The sequence below is a fragment of the Zeugodacus cucurbitae genome, chromosome 3, assembly GCF_028554725.1.
Source record: "Zeugodacus cucurbitae isolate PBARC_wt_2022May chromosome 3, idZeuCucr1.2, whole genome shotgun sequence".
Taxonomy (NCBI): Eukaryota; Metazoa; Arthropoda; class Insecta; order Diptera; family Tephritidae; genus Zeugodacus; species Zeugodacus cucurbitae.
Window position 1 is genome coordinate 6,587,283 of NC_071668.1, and position 16,599 is coordinate 6,603,881.

Below are 16,599 nucleotides of genomic sequence, written 5' to 3' on the forward strand. Positions count from 1 at the left end.
GGTAAGTTTCAACAGCCCACAGCCATTATTTCCAGAAGCGACATCTACCGTCGCATAGCATTAATGCTATTTTATCAAAAAATATATTAATTTCATATTTCATTTTCAACTCGATTAAAATTCGATCGAAAATTAGATTTTTACTTTGTATGACAAATCAATCTAAATCAGCGCCTTAATCGAGCAAATGCCGCTTAATTGATCAATTAGCTCATGTTCGAAAAAGCTATTAAGAAAGCTCTCCATTGAAAATTTAGTTCTTTTTTAACTACATGGACACCATAATATAGTTTGGAACACAATTGTACCAAATTTACTAAGACCTTATAGAATTTTTATTGAGAACAATTCTTTACATGTCCTTTCTCGGAAAGAAAGAAGAAAGAGTTTAAAACATGTTTCACACTCATTGAACTTAAACTCTTGAGTAGTTAATAAAGCAATTCCTTGTCATAGTTCCATAATACTCACAAAGCGAGGAATTTACTGCACAAAACACAGCTATGAGTATACATATACGTACATATATAGGTACTCTATTTACTCAAAAGCAACCCTGCTGTGAGTTATTCAAGCGCTCTGACCTATCATCCGCAAAACAGTTTGCCAGCTACAGTGACATCAAGGCCACCCGCCATGCTGTTGACAAATAATTCATGCAAAGCTGAAGATCTCTTCGAAGGGCATCACAAAACACAAAAGACCGATGAGAATTGTTTTTATTTTTCGGGCAATGCGTCGAAACCGCAAGCAAGGATGATGAGGAAACGATGAGGAGAAGAAGCCATGCGGCACAGCAGCAGCAGGCAGCAGAGTTGCTCAAAATGAAGGCGTGTGGCAAGCATAAAATTGTGGCTGCATCAAATCTTCTCGTGACAAAAATTAAAATCGTAAATCATACGTGCAGCTGGCGAGTGAGCGAGTTATCGAATGTTGGGAATGATAGGGTGCTGAAAGGAGTAGAAATTGAAGGACAAAATGCAAACAAAGCGTAAGACTCACACACACACAGAATTCGACAGAGCTCCCCTCAATATCTTAAGCCACTGCTGGCAGTTTCGGGCTTTTGTTACGCCCTGCAACTGTGGTTGGTGGAAGGTCTCAGCAGTGGCGCTGCGATTGTCCCTCTGTGTCTTATCTTCGCTGCAAAAATATTTCTTTTGTGGCTTTTCGCTATTTCATTTATTTTATTTTTCAATTTAAGTTTTACCGCTCAATTTTTTTTCTTGTTTTCGTTTTTGTTTTTGAGTTGTTTGTTTGGTCTCCTTTGGTCAGGCATGAGGGAACAACGAAATTGTGTGGCATGCCGTGAAATCAATAAATTTTCTACTTTGTTGGAAAGAAGTTAAATTAAATTTTTTGACAGCGTATGCAAATAACAACAACAATAGCAAAATCAGTTATGCTATGCAAGATTAATGAATTTATTGGACCTTAAAAGAGTGTATGGGAGGCATTGCAATTCATTCAATCATAAACTTAGATAGGTATATATATGTTATGATTTTGAAACTTTAGAGAATGGCGAAACGAACAAGCGACTGGCATATATGAGATCTAATAACATAATCTAATAGGATATGGAATAAAACAGTGATGCCTATTCAAAGACATACTAAAGAAAGAGAGGAAAAACGACAATTCCTCAGATAGGCGCTTTAAAACTACTGAAAGCTTAGTATTTATCAGACTGATTAATCTTCAGCAGTTGGCTATTATAATTTTCTCCAGATTCTACTAATTTGAACCCTTGAAAAATTTTTCGATTTTAGAAATGTGACCGCCTTTATCGGTCGGTCTTTCAAGATCAAGTCGGAAGTTGGTCGCAGTGCATTTAAATCAGAAGAGTCCAAAGCCGTCTTCGGGATAGGTATTCAATATCTGTCTCTTTCTCTCTATCAATCACTCCCCCTTCCTGTGTTGACTAAGATTATTCTCAAGAGTACTCTACTTAAAGGTCGCAGTGCATTTAAATCATAGAAGCCAAAGAGTTCAAAATTGTCTTCGGGATAGGAATTCAATATCTGCCTCTTTCTCTCTAGAAATGTGACCGCCTTTTCATTGCTCTACAACAAAAGCATGCACTCGCGTATGAAATATCAGCTTGTTAATGCGCCAAACACAGCCCAACTTGTTGACAAAATTGCCCGCTTGTCCACCGAAGCTCAATGCTGCACCGAATTACAGGAATTTTGCGCGCTCATGACCAGCATTACAGGGCAGTTGTTGCGTGTTTTTAAGCATGTACTGCATGTGCCATGTATGTGTGTGTGGTTGTGCCCCAAATTATTGTGGATTTTTACAGCTACACTTGTAGTTGTTGTTGTTGCCTGCGAGTCATGTTGTCAAATCGCCATTTATCGTTGTCAGCGCGTAACTTTTGCCTGCAGGCTTCCTCCCTCGCTCGCTACACAAACTTTCAGCGCTCGTTATCTCTCGTTAAACGCTGACAACACTGGTGTTCAGTTGCATGCAACAAAAAGCAGTTTATTAGTGTTTTAGAATGATACGCAGCTGACACAGAGGTTTGAGAGGAAGGTTTGAAAAGTAAAATAATTTCCGACGGGTGTGCTAGAGCTAGAGAGTTAAAAAAATAGTTTTTTATTAAAAAATTAATTAAACCAAAGAAGTTTTTTCCTCAAATGTGGTTTGTCATCCACCGACTTCTGTGAAACAACCAGCTTGACCCTAAACTTTCTGTTAGTATACTCTTTTTAGTCCTCTAGTACGATAACTTGTCGATGTTTCAAGATCCAGTCGGAAGTTGGCAGCCATATTGTCCTCACTGCACTTTACACAATGGAGGGATCTTGGAGTCCGATACTCACTTAGAAATATAATCTGTAATATTCTCCGGAAAATTTAATATTTATTTCTCTCTCTAAGATTATTCTCGGTCGGTCTTTCAAGATCAAGTCGGAGGTCGGTATCCAAATTGGTCGCAGTGCATTTAAATCAGAAGAGTCCAAAGCTGTCTTCGGGATAGGTATTCAATATCTGTCTCTTTCCCTCTATCAATCCCTCCCCCTTTCTGTGTTGACTAAGATTATTCTCAAGAGTACTCTACTTAAAGATTCTCACAAATTAAGACTCGCTAAGAGATTTATTCTCGATCGGTCTTTCAAGATCAAGTCGAAAGTCGGTATCCATATTGGTAGCAGTGCATTTAAATCAGAGGAGCCTAAGAGTCCAAAACTGTCTTCGGGATAGGAATTCAATATCTGTCTCTTTCCCTCTATCAATCGCCTCCTCTCTCTCTGCTTTCACTATTATACTCAAGAGAACACTACTCGTACTCTCTCACAAATTTAGACTCTCTAAGTAATTTTAATCAGTTAAGACAGCAGTTCAGAGAGAATAATTTATAATCCAATCAAAGTGGATCCTTAATTCAAATCAGTATAACCTTCACTTCTTCTAAACTGGTACTCGTCTGCTTGCGTCATTTATCGTGATAACATAAATTGTTTTTGATATTTATGATGCTTCATAATTCCTTTGATGCCTGACATCTTTTACCAAATTCACTATCGTAAAAATTTGAATATCTACAACTGCAGCAAAGAGCCATACACATATATAATTCAATCATTTCAATCTCATTTATTTGCAGAGCAGCGAAATCAACCCTGTTTGCCAGAACGTAATAAACGAAAATGCAAATCCTTTTGATGTTGCCAGCACAAGAACGATGAGCGATCAAAGCGTGCGGCGATAGAAAAAGAGAGGTGAAGAGGAAAAATAAACAAGACTAACAGAGAGACACACTACAAATGCAAGAAGAGTAGTACGGCAGAAAGACACTAACAAGCGGTTCAATAGTGTCCATAGTTGAAGCAACAACAACAGCACGAAACAAATAAGTCGAGAGCGAGCAGAACAGAGTATCCCGAAAGGAAATAAACAATTTACGCAAACGATAAAAGTTAATAAAACACTTAAGCGGATTGTGCGACAGCATTGCCAAAGCGACAACAACAGCAAAAACAACAGCAACAGTCTCAATATCACTAGCAAAAAGCTGCGATAAAAGCGAAAAGAAACAAGCAACTAAGATAAACGACACTGTAGCAACAAGGAATTGTATGCCAGAAGAACATTAAAGTGGCCGAAGACAGAGTGCAACAGAGCACGAGGGCGGAGTAGAGCAAGCAAGCCAGCAAGCAAATATATTGCTATTGCAACAGCAGCAACAAAAGCAACAGCGAAGGAGCAAGAGCAGCGCATAATCAATCAATATCGAGCGTGGGGCGAGGCGAGGCAAAGAGCAAGCAGCAAACATACACAAAAAGTAGTCCAACGTAAGACATAAATAACTGACGAAACTGATAAGTACTGCGACAGCGCGAGCAAAAACAACAGCAACAAAAACCATAAATAAAAATATAAAAGAATATATCTTGAACTGGGCGCTGAGACCCGGCGACGCAACTACTTAGTTGCATGCTAAAAGCAGTGCTGCCAGCTGGATTTTAATGCCAAGCACTTGAGATAATTCAAAGGGAGATGACCAAAAAGCGACGCTTGCCAACAACGCCAACAACAAGACTACTACTGACGACGCGCAACAGCGCGCTTCCAAGGCGGACGCCAGGAGCGGCAGCGTCACAAGCCGCAGTTTCCATAGTGTCGAGCAACATGCGAAGCGCCGCGGCAATGACGTCAATGGATAATGTGCGAACAAGCAGCAACAAAAACAACAATAATAATGACTCAATTCGATGCATACACAACAACAACACTATAACGCCCCGCAACGGTGGCGACAACATGGAGAGCGGCCGCGATCAGCGACGAAGCGAAAACGCTCACAGTAAATCCCAGAGCTACGTCAATTGTGCAAGCGTAATGTCAGCGATAAGTAATGAAAATATTGGCAGGCGACAGGCATGTTGCCTGGCAGCCACAGATGCCAACAAAATTCCGTGTGGCAAGTACCAACGAAGTGAGCCTATGCAGGCGTGTGAGGGCAATGCACTGCAGGCGTTAACTGCAGGGTCACAGACAGTGCAGCAGCAGCGCGGCAGCAACAACAAGTTATGCAACAACAACAAGTTATACAACAACAACATAAAGAATGCGCTTGCAACACAGTCAGCATTGCAACACGTCATATTCAAGGCAACTCTTTCAACCATTGCAGCTCCGCAGTGTCAAAGTGCTGTGAAAGCAGCAACAACAACAGCAGCAAAAAAAGTAATTAAAGTCAACTGCAAGCCTGTTGCAAAGCAAATGACTTCATCGACAACAACAAACGTATCGGCCGCTGACAATACGAAGAGAACAAGAAAACTATCCAAATCCACTGTCGAGTGTCCGAGCGTCATTACAGCGCAAGCCAGCGCCACGCCAGCACCAGCAAACTCATTGAGCCCAACAAAGACGTCTGCCGCCATACTTACAAACACCTACGCACCTGCAGCATTATCAACAACAACACGTATTGCTGCCAACTTATGGTCCACATTGCGGCAGCAAGCGCTCGTCATTTTTGAAGACTTCGTCCGTTGTCGTTCGTCAAATCACGCTGCCAATGGTGTAATGAAAAACAACAACAATAACAGCAGCGGCGGCATTGCAAACGGTTTTGTTTGGTTGTTGCCCGTACTCTGTCTGTTGGCTGCATTCGGCTGCGGTCAAGCTGGATTTGCTTGCCTCAGTAATCCTTGCGTTTTCGGTGTCTGCATCGATGGCTTGAATAGGTAAGTGAAAGCTTGAACAACAATGCATGCTTACTTAGCTCCCAAATGTAATTGCTTTTTCCCTTTTTATGCACCTTTGCAACTTTTTTGGTTCACAATGTGATCCCAAGTCATTAAGAGATCGCATTTGAGTAATAGTTTGATACAAGTTTACAGATCCTGCTCTGCTTCCTTTTTTCTTCTTCTCCTCCACGTTATTTTATTTTTCATACACTTCCATCCTAAGCCCTCTTAGGGTCTAATATACCATTCTTGGTTTCAAAATAAGAAACTAAACTCGGGAATCCTCTCCGACAAATGAAGGATAGTCCACACTCTTCGGTGTTCATAACGAGGGAACCGGTACTACTAATGCTATTATTTTGAAGATTTTGTGAGGAAAATCAAGATAATTTCCAACTTATTTTTTGACTTGATACCTCTGGTCCTCTCTCGGCGAACCAAAATCAAACTCTACAAGTCGCTTATCATTCCCGTCCTGCTTTATGGTGCAGAAGCTTGGTTCTCAGAACATTGGCTGCGGCGAATACCGCAGACGATGGAACGATGAGCTGTATGAGTTATATGACGACATTGACATAGTTCAGCGAATAAAAAGACAGCTCTGAACGTGTTCGATGCAGTACCCGCCGGAGGAAGCCGAGGAAGGGGAAGGCCTCCGCTCCGTTAGAGGGACCAGGTGGAGAGCGAACTGGTTATACTTGGAATCTCTAACCGGCGCCGAACTACGAAGGAAAGAGAGGAGTGGGGCGCTCTCATCGATTCGGCTATAACCGGCTAAACGATTCAACGCCAATCACATACATACATACCTCTGGACCTTATCCCAAAAACGTATAGGGAACTTCGAAAGTTTTCTTCCAGGTCCAAAATTTAATTTTTGGACTTCCGAAGTAGTAACTGTTATTGTATGAATTTTTCTCAGTGCCTGTGGTAGTTCGAATACTTCTAATGAGGTCTTCGGAAGACTCTATCATCACACAAGTCTATAAAAGAAATATCTGCTTCAAGTATTCTCCACAGATATTTTTGACATCTTGAGCTTCCGTCTGTGAGTATCACAAGTGAGCTGACATCCTAATGTAATGTCTTGAAAAATGAAAAATAAATGCAAATACACTTCTCTTCTCTTTACATTAAACCACACTCTCTATTCCTTACCTTGGAATGAGTGCTACATTCCACTTATAGTTCAAACATTCCGCACTCAAACATATTCTTTTGTAAGTCCTTTTATGCACTTCTACACATCATCCGATTTACCAACTTCAATCCCACTGCTGTGCCCTAATTTTATCAACAAAGTGGCTAACAGCATGCTCTAAGCGCCGTCACACACATTCGTCTTTAACTTTTCTTTTCAACTCTTTCGTTTTTTTAAACATCATTACTTGTTTGTTTAATGTTTTTTGCACTCACAACAATGCAGCGCACACACACATACTACTCTTCCACAAACAATACACACAGAGTTCGTTTGTATCTATGTGTGTTGATACTCAAATACCAATCAACCCGTTCGAGTGGCAATGAACCACGTTGCCGGCAAAGCAGCAGCATTACCGTTGATTACTTTAGCCCCGCGTGTGTCATTAAAGTGTCGAGTGCACAAAAGTACTCCAGCAACTGCACTGCACTTCCACTACCACCTACTCAAAATACACCACCACTCTTCACCACATCTCCTTTGCTACGTACTCACACTTTCAAACTGACTTACAGAAAACACAACTAGTAGGTGTGAATGGGGTGGGGGTCATAGGTCATATGCGTTTGCACCACAATTGACTTTGAGTGGTCGACTCTTTCAATACACACACATACACAGATATCAAAACCAGTATTTTTTTTTTCAAAACCAGTATATGTACAAATACATGTGTGTGTGCGCTAAACCTAGTTCGAGCAGCATATTATCCTTTGGTTTTACTGTGGTTTGTTTTATGTCCACCGGGCGTATGAGTGATGCACAGTGGGAATAACTTCAGAATAATATGATTTTTTGTAATTAGATGAAGGAAGAAGTTTTAATTTTCAGAATTCAAGCATTAGGTTAGGTAGTGTAGAAAACCTAACCTCTAAAAGCAAAATTCAAGTCTCTCTAAGCACACTTTTTATATATAACCCTAAAGGTATGCTACATTTTTTATAAAAAAAAAAACTTTCTTATTAGAAAAACAATTTTTTAAACTCAAATCTATTGAAGAAATGTGTATACTATCGCTCTAAATCGGTTCGTTAGAATCTAAGTACTTTTTCCATATATAACCCTAAAGGTATGCTACATTTTTTATAAAAAATTATTTTCTTTTGAGAAAAACGAGGTTTCTAAACTTAAATTTACTCCAGTAATGTGTACACTATCGGTCTAAATCGGTTTTGTTAGAATATACGGGTATTAATTAATTTTGCTACAGTTATAACTAATTCTACTTATACAAGTTCTAATTTAGAAGCTTATACCATTCAAATGTAAGAAAAGCTTTATTTTCAATCATCAAAATCCCACTGTGCAACGTCTGCAGCACTTTACCTCCAGCATAACGCTACTTCCACTCTCTTTCCCCTTGCTCCCTTTTTATGTCTATAGCTCGTTTGATTAGTTCGATTATTTGAAGTCATCAGTGGTCCAGCTGATCACTTTGTTTATCCGTATGACTAGTACTGAAGTGAAATGCAAGTGAAATGCGTTTCTGCTAATGCCAGCAAGCGTTTCTTTATTTCTTTTCAATTCCATTTGCTGTCAGCATTTTCATATGGTTTGTGGCATGCAACTGCGGTTTACGACAACTTGCCGCAGCAGCAATTGACAGCAAACGGTTGAGGCTAAGGGAAATAGGAATGGACATTTCATTGTGTATTAAGTGAGCATATGGAAATAAGCCGCTCAGTTATTGGCCGTCATTTATAGTGTCTTTTCTGCGTGTGTAACTTCGTTCACTTAGCAGTGCGCCTAAATGTACCTCGTTATTGCTTTTAAACTACTGAGTTTGATTGTAGAAAATTAGTAAAGCTGTTCATACGCAGTCTAATTTTTGGAATTCTATAATTATTTAACTTAACCTCAACTTAGCACATATTTATGTTCAATAGTCGTGCTTTACTATGTGTGAAGCGCCTAAATGTAGGCAAACCTTAATATGAATTTCTTTCAAATCGAATTTTTTAGTTTCAATCCTTTGCACATGAAGGTTATGTGAAAAAAAATCATTTCGTTAAATTCTAATATCACTAAATTCGCCTACGGAGTACCACAAATGCCACCTGACGTTAATACTTATTAAAAATTGAATGCCACAGCTGTTGCAATCGCTGCCAAAATTCAATTCAAATGAAATGGAAATTGTAAATAGTCCAAAAATGCACAAAAAGTCCAAATAAAAGTAAGTAAAAATATCTGCCAATTCACAGCAAGCCAGCCATTTAATGCTGCTAATGTGTGCAACATATGTGGCAAAGGTCACAATATGTGGCAAGTGAATATGATACCTAGTGTATACACAAAGGATGTGTGAAAAAGAAAGTGGAAAAGGAAGTACGAAGCAGCTTTAGGTTGGTGCCAAATGTTGATTTGGCAACACCAAAGCAAAAACAAGTGACAAAACAACAACAGCAACAGCCTTTGGGGGCTACTATTAGTGCTCTTACATACGAATAAGGAAGCTAAAAATAAATATAAAAGGTAGTCATAGCAACGGTTTAATGCCAGCTCATTGCTGTAATGGTGATAAGGCAAAAGCTTTGCAATGCTTTGAGGCTTTGAGCCTAACAGCTGGCTGCTTAACAAACTGCTGATTTACTACTTTTATCAACTGGCAGCAAGAAAAACTTGGCAAATGGTTTGTGAAAAGGGAAGCAAAGCTAGCGAGTTGAAGCTTGAGAGTTGATATGCAAAGGGTATACAAAAGGAAAAAACGTAATTGACTGTAAGGCACCGACAAGGTATGATTTGAAAGGAAAAAATCTGTAAAGGAAGAAATCATAAAAAAGCATTATAGGAAATATATGCAAAGGCGAGTATTTAGAAGAGTAGCAAATATATCATTACAAAGTGGATATCAGCAAAGAAGGCACAGCAAGTAAGAGGCAAATGAAAAGCTTTCTTCAACTTCTGCATTGAAATCGCTACCACATTAAGGGCACTAACTTGCAACAACTAACTAAAGCAATTGCAAATAGAAGCGGGGGCTTATAATGTCCTTAAACGTGTGCTACCAAAGGACCATGTGTGTGTGTGTGTAACACGAAAGAGAAAAATGCCAAAGAAATTACAAGGAAAGGTACAAAAAAATGTGCACAATAAAAAAGTAGTTAAGAAGCAATAACAAGTTCTTGTGCGAGCACTGCATAGCATAGGGAAAGCGTCAAAGAATTGCAACGTAAACTATATTAAATGGGCAATGAGCCGAGCGCATATGAAAAAGTGCGGGTAACGTATACGCAGTGGCGCACAGCCAGTCAAAGCCGCAACTTGACTACTACACCTACAAGCATATGTATGTTTATGTGTGTCAGCATGTAGGAGTAACGCAGGTGTGTGACGTCTTCAACTACTTCCTATACAACTCTACATACATAGTTCTTGCAAAGGCTTAGCAAAGTTGTTAAAAGTTTGTCTTGCTTTTTTTGCGTATTTTATTAATAAAAAAGTGCTGGGTTTCGTTATTATTTATAAAAGCAGCTGTGCGTACAATCACTATAACGGGTGTATTGTTTGCCTAACTACTTTGTAGATATGTTATATCTTTGGCTCTTATGGTATATTTTTAAACTTTTCACATCCCGACGAACAACATTTCGATTTAGTAGACTGGTTTGCTACCGGGCAACCAGGAATATTAGAGAGCTGCTGACAAAAATATTTTTTTATCCGGCCTCTGAGCTTATATTACAATCTTTCATTTCAAATTTCCCAATTCGATCAACGGATGCCTCGAAAATTATTGATTCAGTAAGGAAGTCGCTGGTTCGCTACCAGTCACCCAGAAATTCTAGGTAGCAGCCAACGCAAATTTTTTTCTATCATCGTGCCCTTCAGCTTATACTAAAATTCCACATTTAAATATTTCTCATCCGGTTAACGGATGGCTCGAAAAAATACGATTCGCCGCTACCAGGCACTCAGAAATACTAGGCAGCTGCTGACGAAAATGTATTTATACATCCTGTCTTTGAGTTTATAATACAATTCTGCACCTAAATTTTCCCAATCCGGTCAACAGCTGGCTCGTATATTTTTGCTTCAATAAGACAGTCGCTGGTTAGCTGTCAGGCACCCATAAATACCAACCAACTGCTGGTAGAATATTTTTCCACTTCCGGTCACAGAGCTTATACTACAATTCTGCTTTACAATTGTTCACATCCAAGCGACGGATGGCTCGATAAAATTCGATTCGCTTCCCAGAAATCTCAGGCAGCTGCTGACGGAAATCAAATTTTGAATATGCCACATCTTGCCGCTATGCTCATACTAAATGTTTGCTCCAATCTTATATCATCCGGCAAACATCTGTAAAATTTTGTGGCCAATTTGCTATGTGATCTACCAGGCGCCCACAAGCAGTCAGTAGGTATCAGATGGCTCACTGCAGTAACGTTAGCAGCTCATAAGTCCTACAATTATGAACCGATTTTGATGAATGAGGTGTCAATAGAAAGAGGAGCACTTAGCGCACATAATATAATTGTGTATTTTGTATATGTAATATTCTTATAAGCGTCAAATTAGATATACATACGATTTGTATAGAAAATTTGTGCTATGCGCTCAGAAAGTTGGTAATTGCTCGAATTATTTTATAAGATTTCATTCCATGAAAATTCTGGACTTAACTAGAAGCTTTCTAGGTACCACAAACGACCGGTTTTGTAATTATCCAATTATAATATACTTGATCTCCGTCTCCGGAGTCAGACTCAGTGACTAACCATTTAACTTTAACCCATTCATTACCTTATGTATAATTTTTGAATTCTTTCAAAGGCTTATACACCATGGGGAGCGAGCTCTTGAGCACAAATTTGTAAAGCATAAAAACTTTAACAAATCCATAAGTTATTTTTAAAAAATCAGAAATATTTGTTTTATTATATTTTTTATATACCAAATTTTAGTGCGTTTCCAACCACATCCCGTACCACCTTACTTGTTTATCATACTCGCTCTTATTATTTTGTTTGTTAATTTTTTCGTGCAGTTGCTTTTGTGTCATTCCAGCAACTTTGCGGCGGCATTATTATATACACCTACATGCATACAATACACACACACACACACACTACTATAAAGCAAAAGTAGGAAATTGTATACAAAAACACATTTAAAACTACACCTGACAGTACAAAAACACAAAAGCGTAAAATTAAATGTGCCTGCACGCAGACACACACCAACACATACAACAGCACAAGCACTATTTCCCTAAAGGTATATATATATGTGTGTGTTTTAGTTTATAACGGTATAGTATTTTTATATTTGCTGCTACTACCCACTAACTAGTCTCTGCTGTGTCTTCTTTTCCATTTAATACTCATTTGTTTCGATGTTGTCGTTGTTGTTGTTGGTTTTTTCTATCTCTCTCTTTCTCTGTTACATTTTAATACTTCCAGCAGCTCGTATTCATGCTACTGCATCGATGGTTACACGGGAATTCAGTGCCAAACAAATTGGGATGAATGCTGGTCGGGGCCCTGCCAAAACGGTGGCACTTGCATAGATGGCGTCGCCTATTACAACTGTACGTGTCCGGATGGTTTTACTGGTAAGTGAAGTTTGCCGGCATGCTGTGAGTGCTTTTACGAGCGCTCATACAGATGCATACATACATATGTATGTAACTATACAGTTATGTAAAGCTTATGCTCTATATGTATATACATATGTATGTGTGTATTTGTAATACTTCTAACCTCACTTATTTGCTTTGACTATAACACACTTTTACAGTTTTTTATTGGCATACAGTTCCTGTTGGCTTTGTTGTTGTGTTTATTGTTGTAACAACAGATCCAACAACTCGAAAGCGTCGAGACTTGGAAACTCCATTTTAGTGATATTTTTAAGCTACTCACATTTGTTTGGCCATTGTTTCGCAGTTGTACGCCATGCGAGTGTGTATATATGCCTAGAGAACACACACAGCCATACTTACTTCTTTACGTTATTAAATATATACACCGCATGTAATCGTGTGTGTGTGTGTGTTTGGCGCACGTGTAAAATGAATTTTATTGTGTTAGCTACAAACGAGACCGCAAACCAGAAAGCAAAACAAATACCTGAAAGATAAAAATAGAAAACTTCAGACAAATATAGCAATAACGGATATGTAAGCTTGAAGTGGCTTGTGTCCGAAAGTTCGGTTTTATGCTGGGCGGATTTTATAATCTTAACAAAATTAGTATAAACTATGGCTTTGATAATAGATTATATGTATTTAAATGCAATTACACATGAATGCTTCATTTGACTAATATCCTTGTTCCTTTACTTATAATTGGTGTTTATTGTTATTATAAAGCATTTAGGGCTAATAAATAGAAGCAAAGATATGGTAATATACCCCCCTATTGCGAGTGTCTACTGGCATTTGAATAGAATCCAGTCGATTGCGTCGATTATATTTCAATTTGCTATTGTGTAACTCGAGCGACAAAATTAAAATTTTCAACCGATTGAAAAAATTTTGTCGACAAATGAGCGATTGAAAATCATGCACAGTCGATGGTTATGCGACTCATCACTTACACTTACACTTACAATAACACCGTAGTCCATAAACGCTCAGTATTCGATTATCTACTGCCAGTCGACACTCGCAATAGGGGTAATAATCTATCCATCAAGTAGTATACTTTAGGAAATCTAAATTGTGAGAAAAGAGTGTTTCTTTCAATCTAATATCTCAGTCCGTATGACACACTCCACATTTGTCCTAATTGCCCGAACTCTTAACTGATTCGTATAACATCGATCTTTACTATTCGTTTACATAAATCACTTTCACTCTGTCAGATCCTGATGAAAGAGATCAATTGATGTTATACGCTCAGGAAGTTGGCAATTGTTGGAATTATTTGACTGGATTTCGTTGCATGAGAATACTGGGCTTAATTAGAGGCTTTTTATGGACCACAAATGGCTGGTTTTTTAATTATCTAAGTATAGTCCATGTGATCTCCGTCTCGGGATCAGCCTCAGTACATAACCGTTTAACTTTAACCCCCTCATTACCCTGTGTATAATCAGTTTACAGAAAATACTTTCATTTTGTCAGATCGTGATAGAAAATACCAATTTATATCTCTGAGGAGACATATGATATAATTCGATCGCCACTAACAACCTATCAATTGTGGCATAACGCCATCTACTGCTGCCAAAAATCAGTCAAAACTCTTAAGTTTTCGTTTAACATGTCTCTGTAGAACTTTCGTAGACTAGACTAATGCTAAGACTATCAAACATTCGCTCTTTGAACATGCATACTGGTTTCTATGATCGTATATGACTTTAAGCAACAGCCTGCACTTCATTCATAACAATCTATTATCTCTAAAATCGCTCCAAATTAATGATAGACCCTCTATCTGTCATCCGTTTCATAAGTCCATTGCGAATTTCAACGTAGAAGAGTTGGGATAAATGCTGCACAGTACAGCTCGAGTAGATTTTTATTGTCCACAGTCAGAGCGTACTGTGTGAAAGACTAAAGCCCACCGTCAACGAACTGATTGGACCTTATCAGTGTGGCTTTAGACCTGGAAAATCGACAACTGACCAGATATTCACCATGCGCCAAATCTTGGAGAAGACCCGTGAAAAGAGGATCGACACACACCACCTTTTTGTCGATTTTAAAGCTGCTTTCGACAGCACGAAAAGGAGTTGCCTTTACGCCGCGATGTCTGAATTTGGTATCCCCGCAAAACTAATACGTCTGTGTAAATTGACGTTGAGCAACACCAAAAGCTCCGTCATGATTGGGAAGGACCTCTCCGAGCCGTTCGATACCAAACGAGGTTTCAGACAAGGTGACTCACTATCGTGCGACTTCTTTAACCTGATGCTGGAAAAAATTATAAGAGCTGCAGAGCTAAACCGAGAAGGTACAATCTTCTACAAGAGTGTACAGCTCCTGGCGTACGCCGATGATATTGATATCATCGGAAGCAACAACCGCGCCGTTTGTTCTGCTTTTTCCCGCATGGATAAGGAGGCGAAGCGAATGGGTCTGGAGGTGAATGAGGACAAGACGAAATATCTCCTGTCATCAAACAAACAGTCGGCGCATTCGCGTCTTGGCTCCCACGTCACTGTTGACAGTCATAACTTCGAGGTCGTAGATAATTTCGTATACCTGGGAACCAGCATCAACAACACGAACAATGTCAGCCTCGAAATCCAGCGCAGAATAACTCTTGCCAACAGGTGCTACTTTGGACTGAGTAGGCAATTGAACAGTAAAGTCCTCTCTCGACGAACCAAAATCAAGCTCTACAAGTCGCTTATCATTCCCGTCCTGCTTTACGGTGCAGAAGCTTGGACGATGTCAACATCAGATGAGACGACACTAGGAGTTTTCGAGAGGAAGATTTTGCGCAAGATTTATGGTCCTCAGAACATTGGCAACGGCGAATACCGCAGACGATGGAACGATGAGCTGTACGAGTTATACGACGACATTGACATAGTTCAACGAATAAAAAGACAGCGGCTACGCTGGCTAGGTCATGTTGTCCGAATGGACGAAAACACTCCAGCCCTGAAAGTGTTCGATGCAGTACCCGCCGGAGGAAGCCGAGGAAGGGGAAGGCCTCCACTCCGTTGGAGGGACCAGGTGGAGAGCGACCTGGTTACACTTGGGCCGAACTGCGAAGGAGAGAGGGAGGTGGCGCACTATCGTCGATTCGGCTATAACCGGCTAAACGGTTGCAACGCCAATCACATACATACATACAGTCAGGATTCTTAACTTAAAAATTATTTGATGAATGAAATAAAATTTGTAATTTGATGGTAAATGTGTGTTATTCGAATAAAATATTTAGCTGCGATTACGACAATATCATTCCTTTACTTTTCATCGAGTTCGTTTTAAAGAAAAATCCATTAGTTTGTGAAGTTATGAAAGTAAGAGAGCGAAGGCATGTTTACTATAAAAATTTGACAGCTCACTTCTCTGTTTGTATCTCACATTTCTGCTTTTATAATTCTTGGCCCCAGTTAAAATGAACTAAAATGTATATGACAACTGCATAAATGCCTTAGAGAAACTATGTTCGATACGAAAAATCATAAAATTGTTCCACTTCTTCAACTACTCTCTCCTTAAATTAATGCATCTCATTAACTCATTCCCTCCCACTGTAATTACTTGGTTAAAATAAAAATAAAAAATAAATAAAACAAGTAACAAGTTCGGGTATTTCCTTTGAATTAAATTAAGATACCTGCGAGATTTACCGAAAGTTTCGGTGAAAAATTAACATGTGGCACTGAATTCTTCATAATCGATATTCGGGGCTTTGAAAAGTTATAGTTCGATTTCGACAATTTTTTCACAAGTGATGCCACATATCATATACAGTATTTGTGTAAAGTTTTATTTCGCTATCTTCATTGGTTCCTTGTGTATATATTATAAAGCAAAGGAATAAGATGGAGTTCAAAACTGAGTTACATGGGAAGTTGTCGTGGTTGTGAACCGATTTTATCCATTTTCCACACGTTATATACCGAATTTCATTCGAATCGGTAGAGTACTTCCTGAGATACAGTTTTCGACCCATAAGTGGGCAATGCCACGCCCATTTTCATTTTTGTAAGAAAACCTGAGTGCAGCTTCCTTCTGCAATTTCTTCTGTAAAATTTAGTGTTTCTGGCGTTCGT

General features: G+C 39.1%; 2 protein-coding genes across 9 annotated transcripts in view; one reads left to right on the plus strand and one right to left on the minus strand.

Annotated features, from left to right (window-relative positions):
• LOC105217917 (protein eyes shut) overlaps positions 1–16,599 on the plus strand; it is a 188,010-nt gene that overhangs the window by 95,542 nt on the left and 75,869 nt on the right. For 4 of the 6 annotated variants that reach the window (XM_054228189.1, XM_054228188.1, XM_054228187.1 and 1 more), the window contains 2 exons: positions 3,614–5,702; positions 12,318–12,469. In XM_054228189.1, coding sequence (XP_054084164.1) covers positions 4,507–5,702; positions 12,318–12,469 — 1,348 coding nt within the window. In that variant the 5' untranslated portion in view covers positions 3,614–4,506. The remainder of the gene's footprint in view (positions 1–3,613; positions 5,703–12,317; positions 12,470–16,599) is intronic. The other 2 variants (XM_054228191.1, XM_011193167.3) reach the window with 1 other exon arrangement.
• Positions 1–16,599, minus strand: part of LOC105217919 (uncharacterized) — a 143,918-nt gene that overhangs the window by 53,749 nt on the left and 73,570 nt on the right. The gene's annotated exons all lie outside the window — the stretch shown is intronic.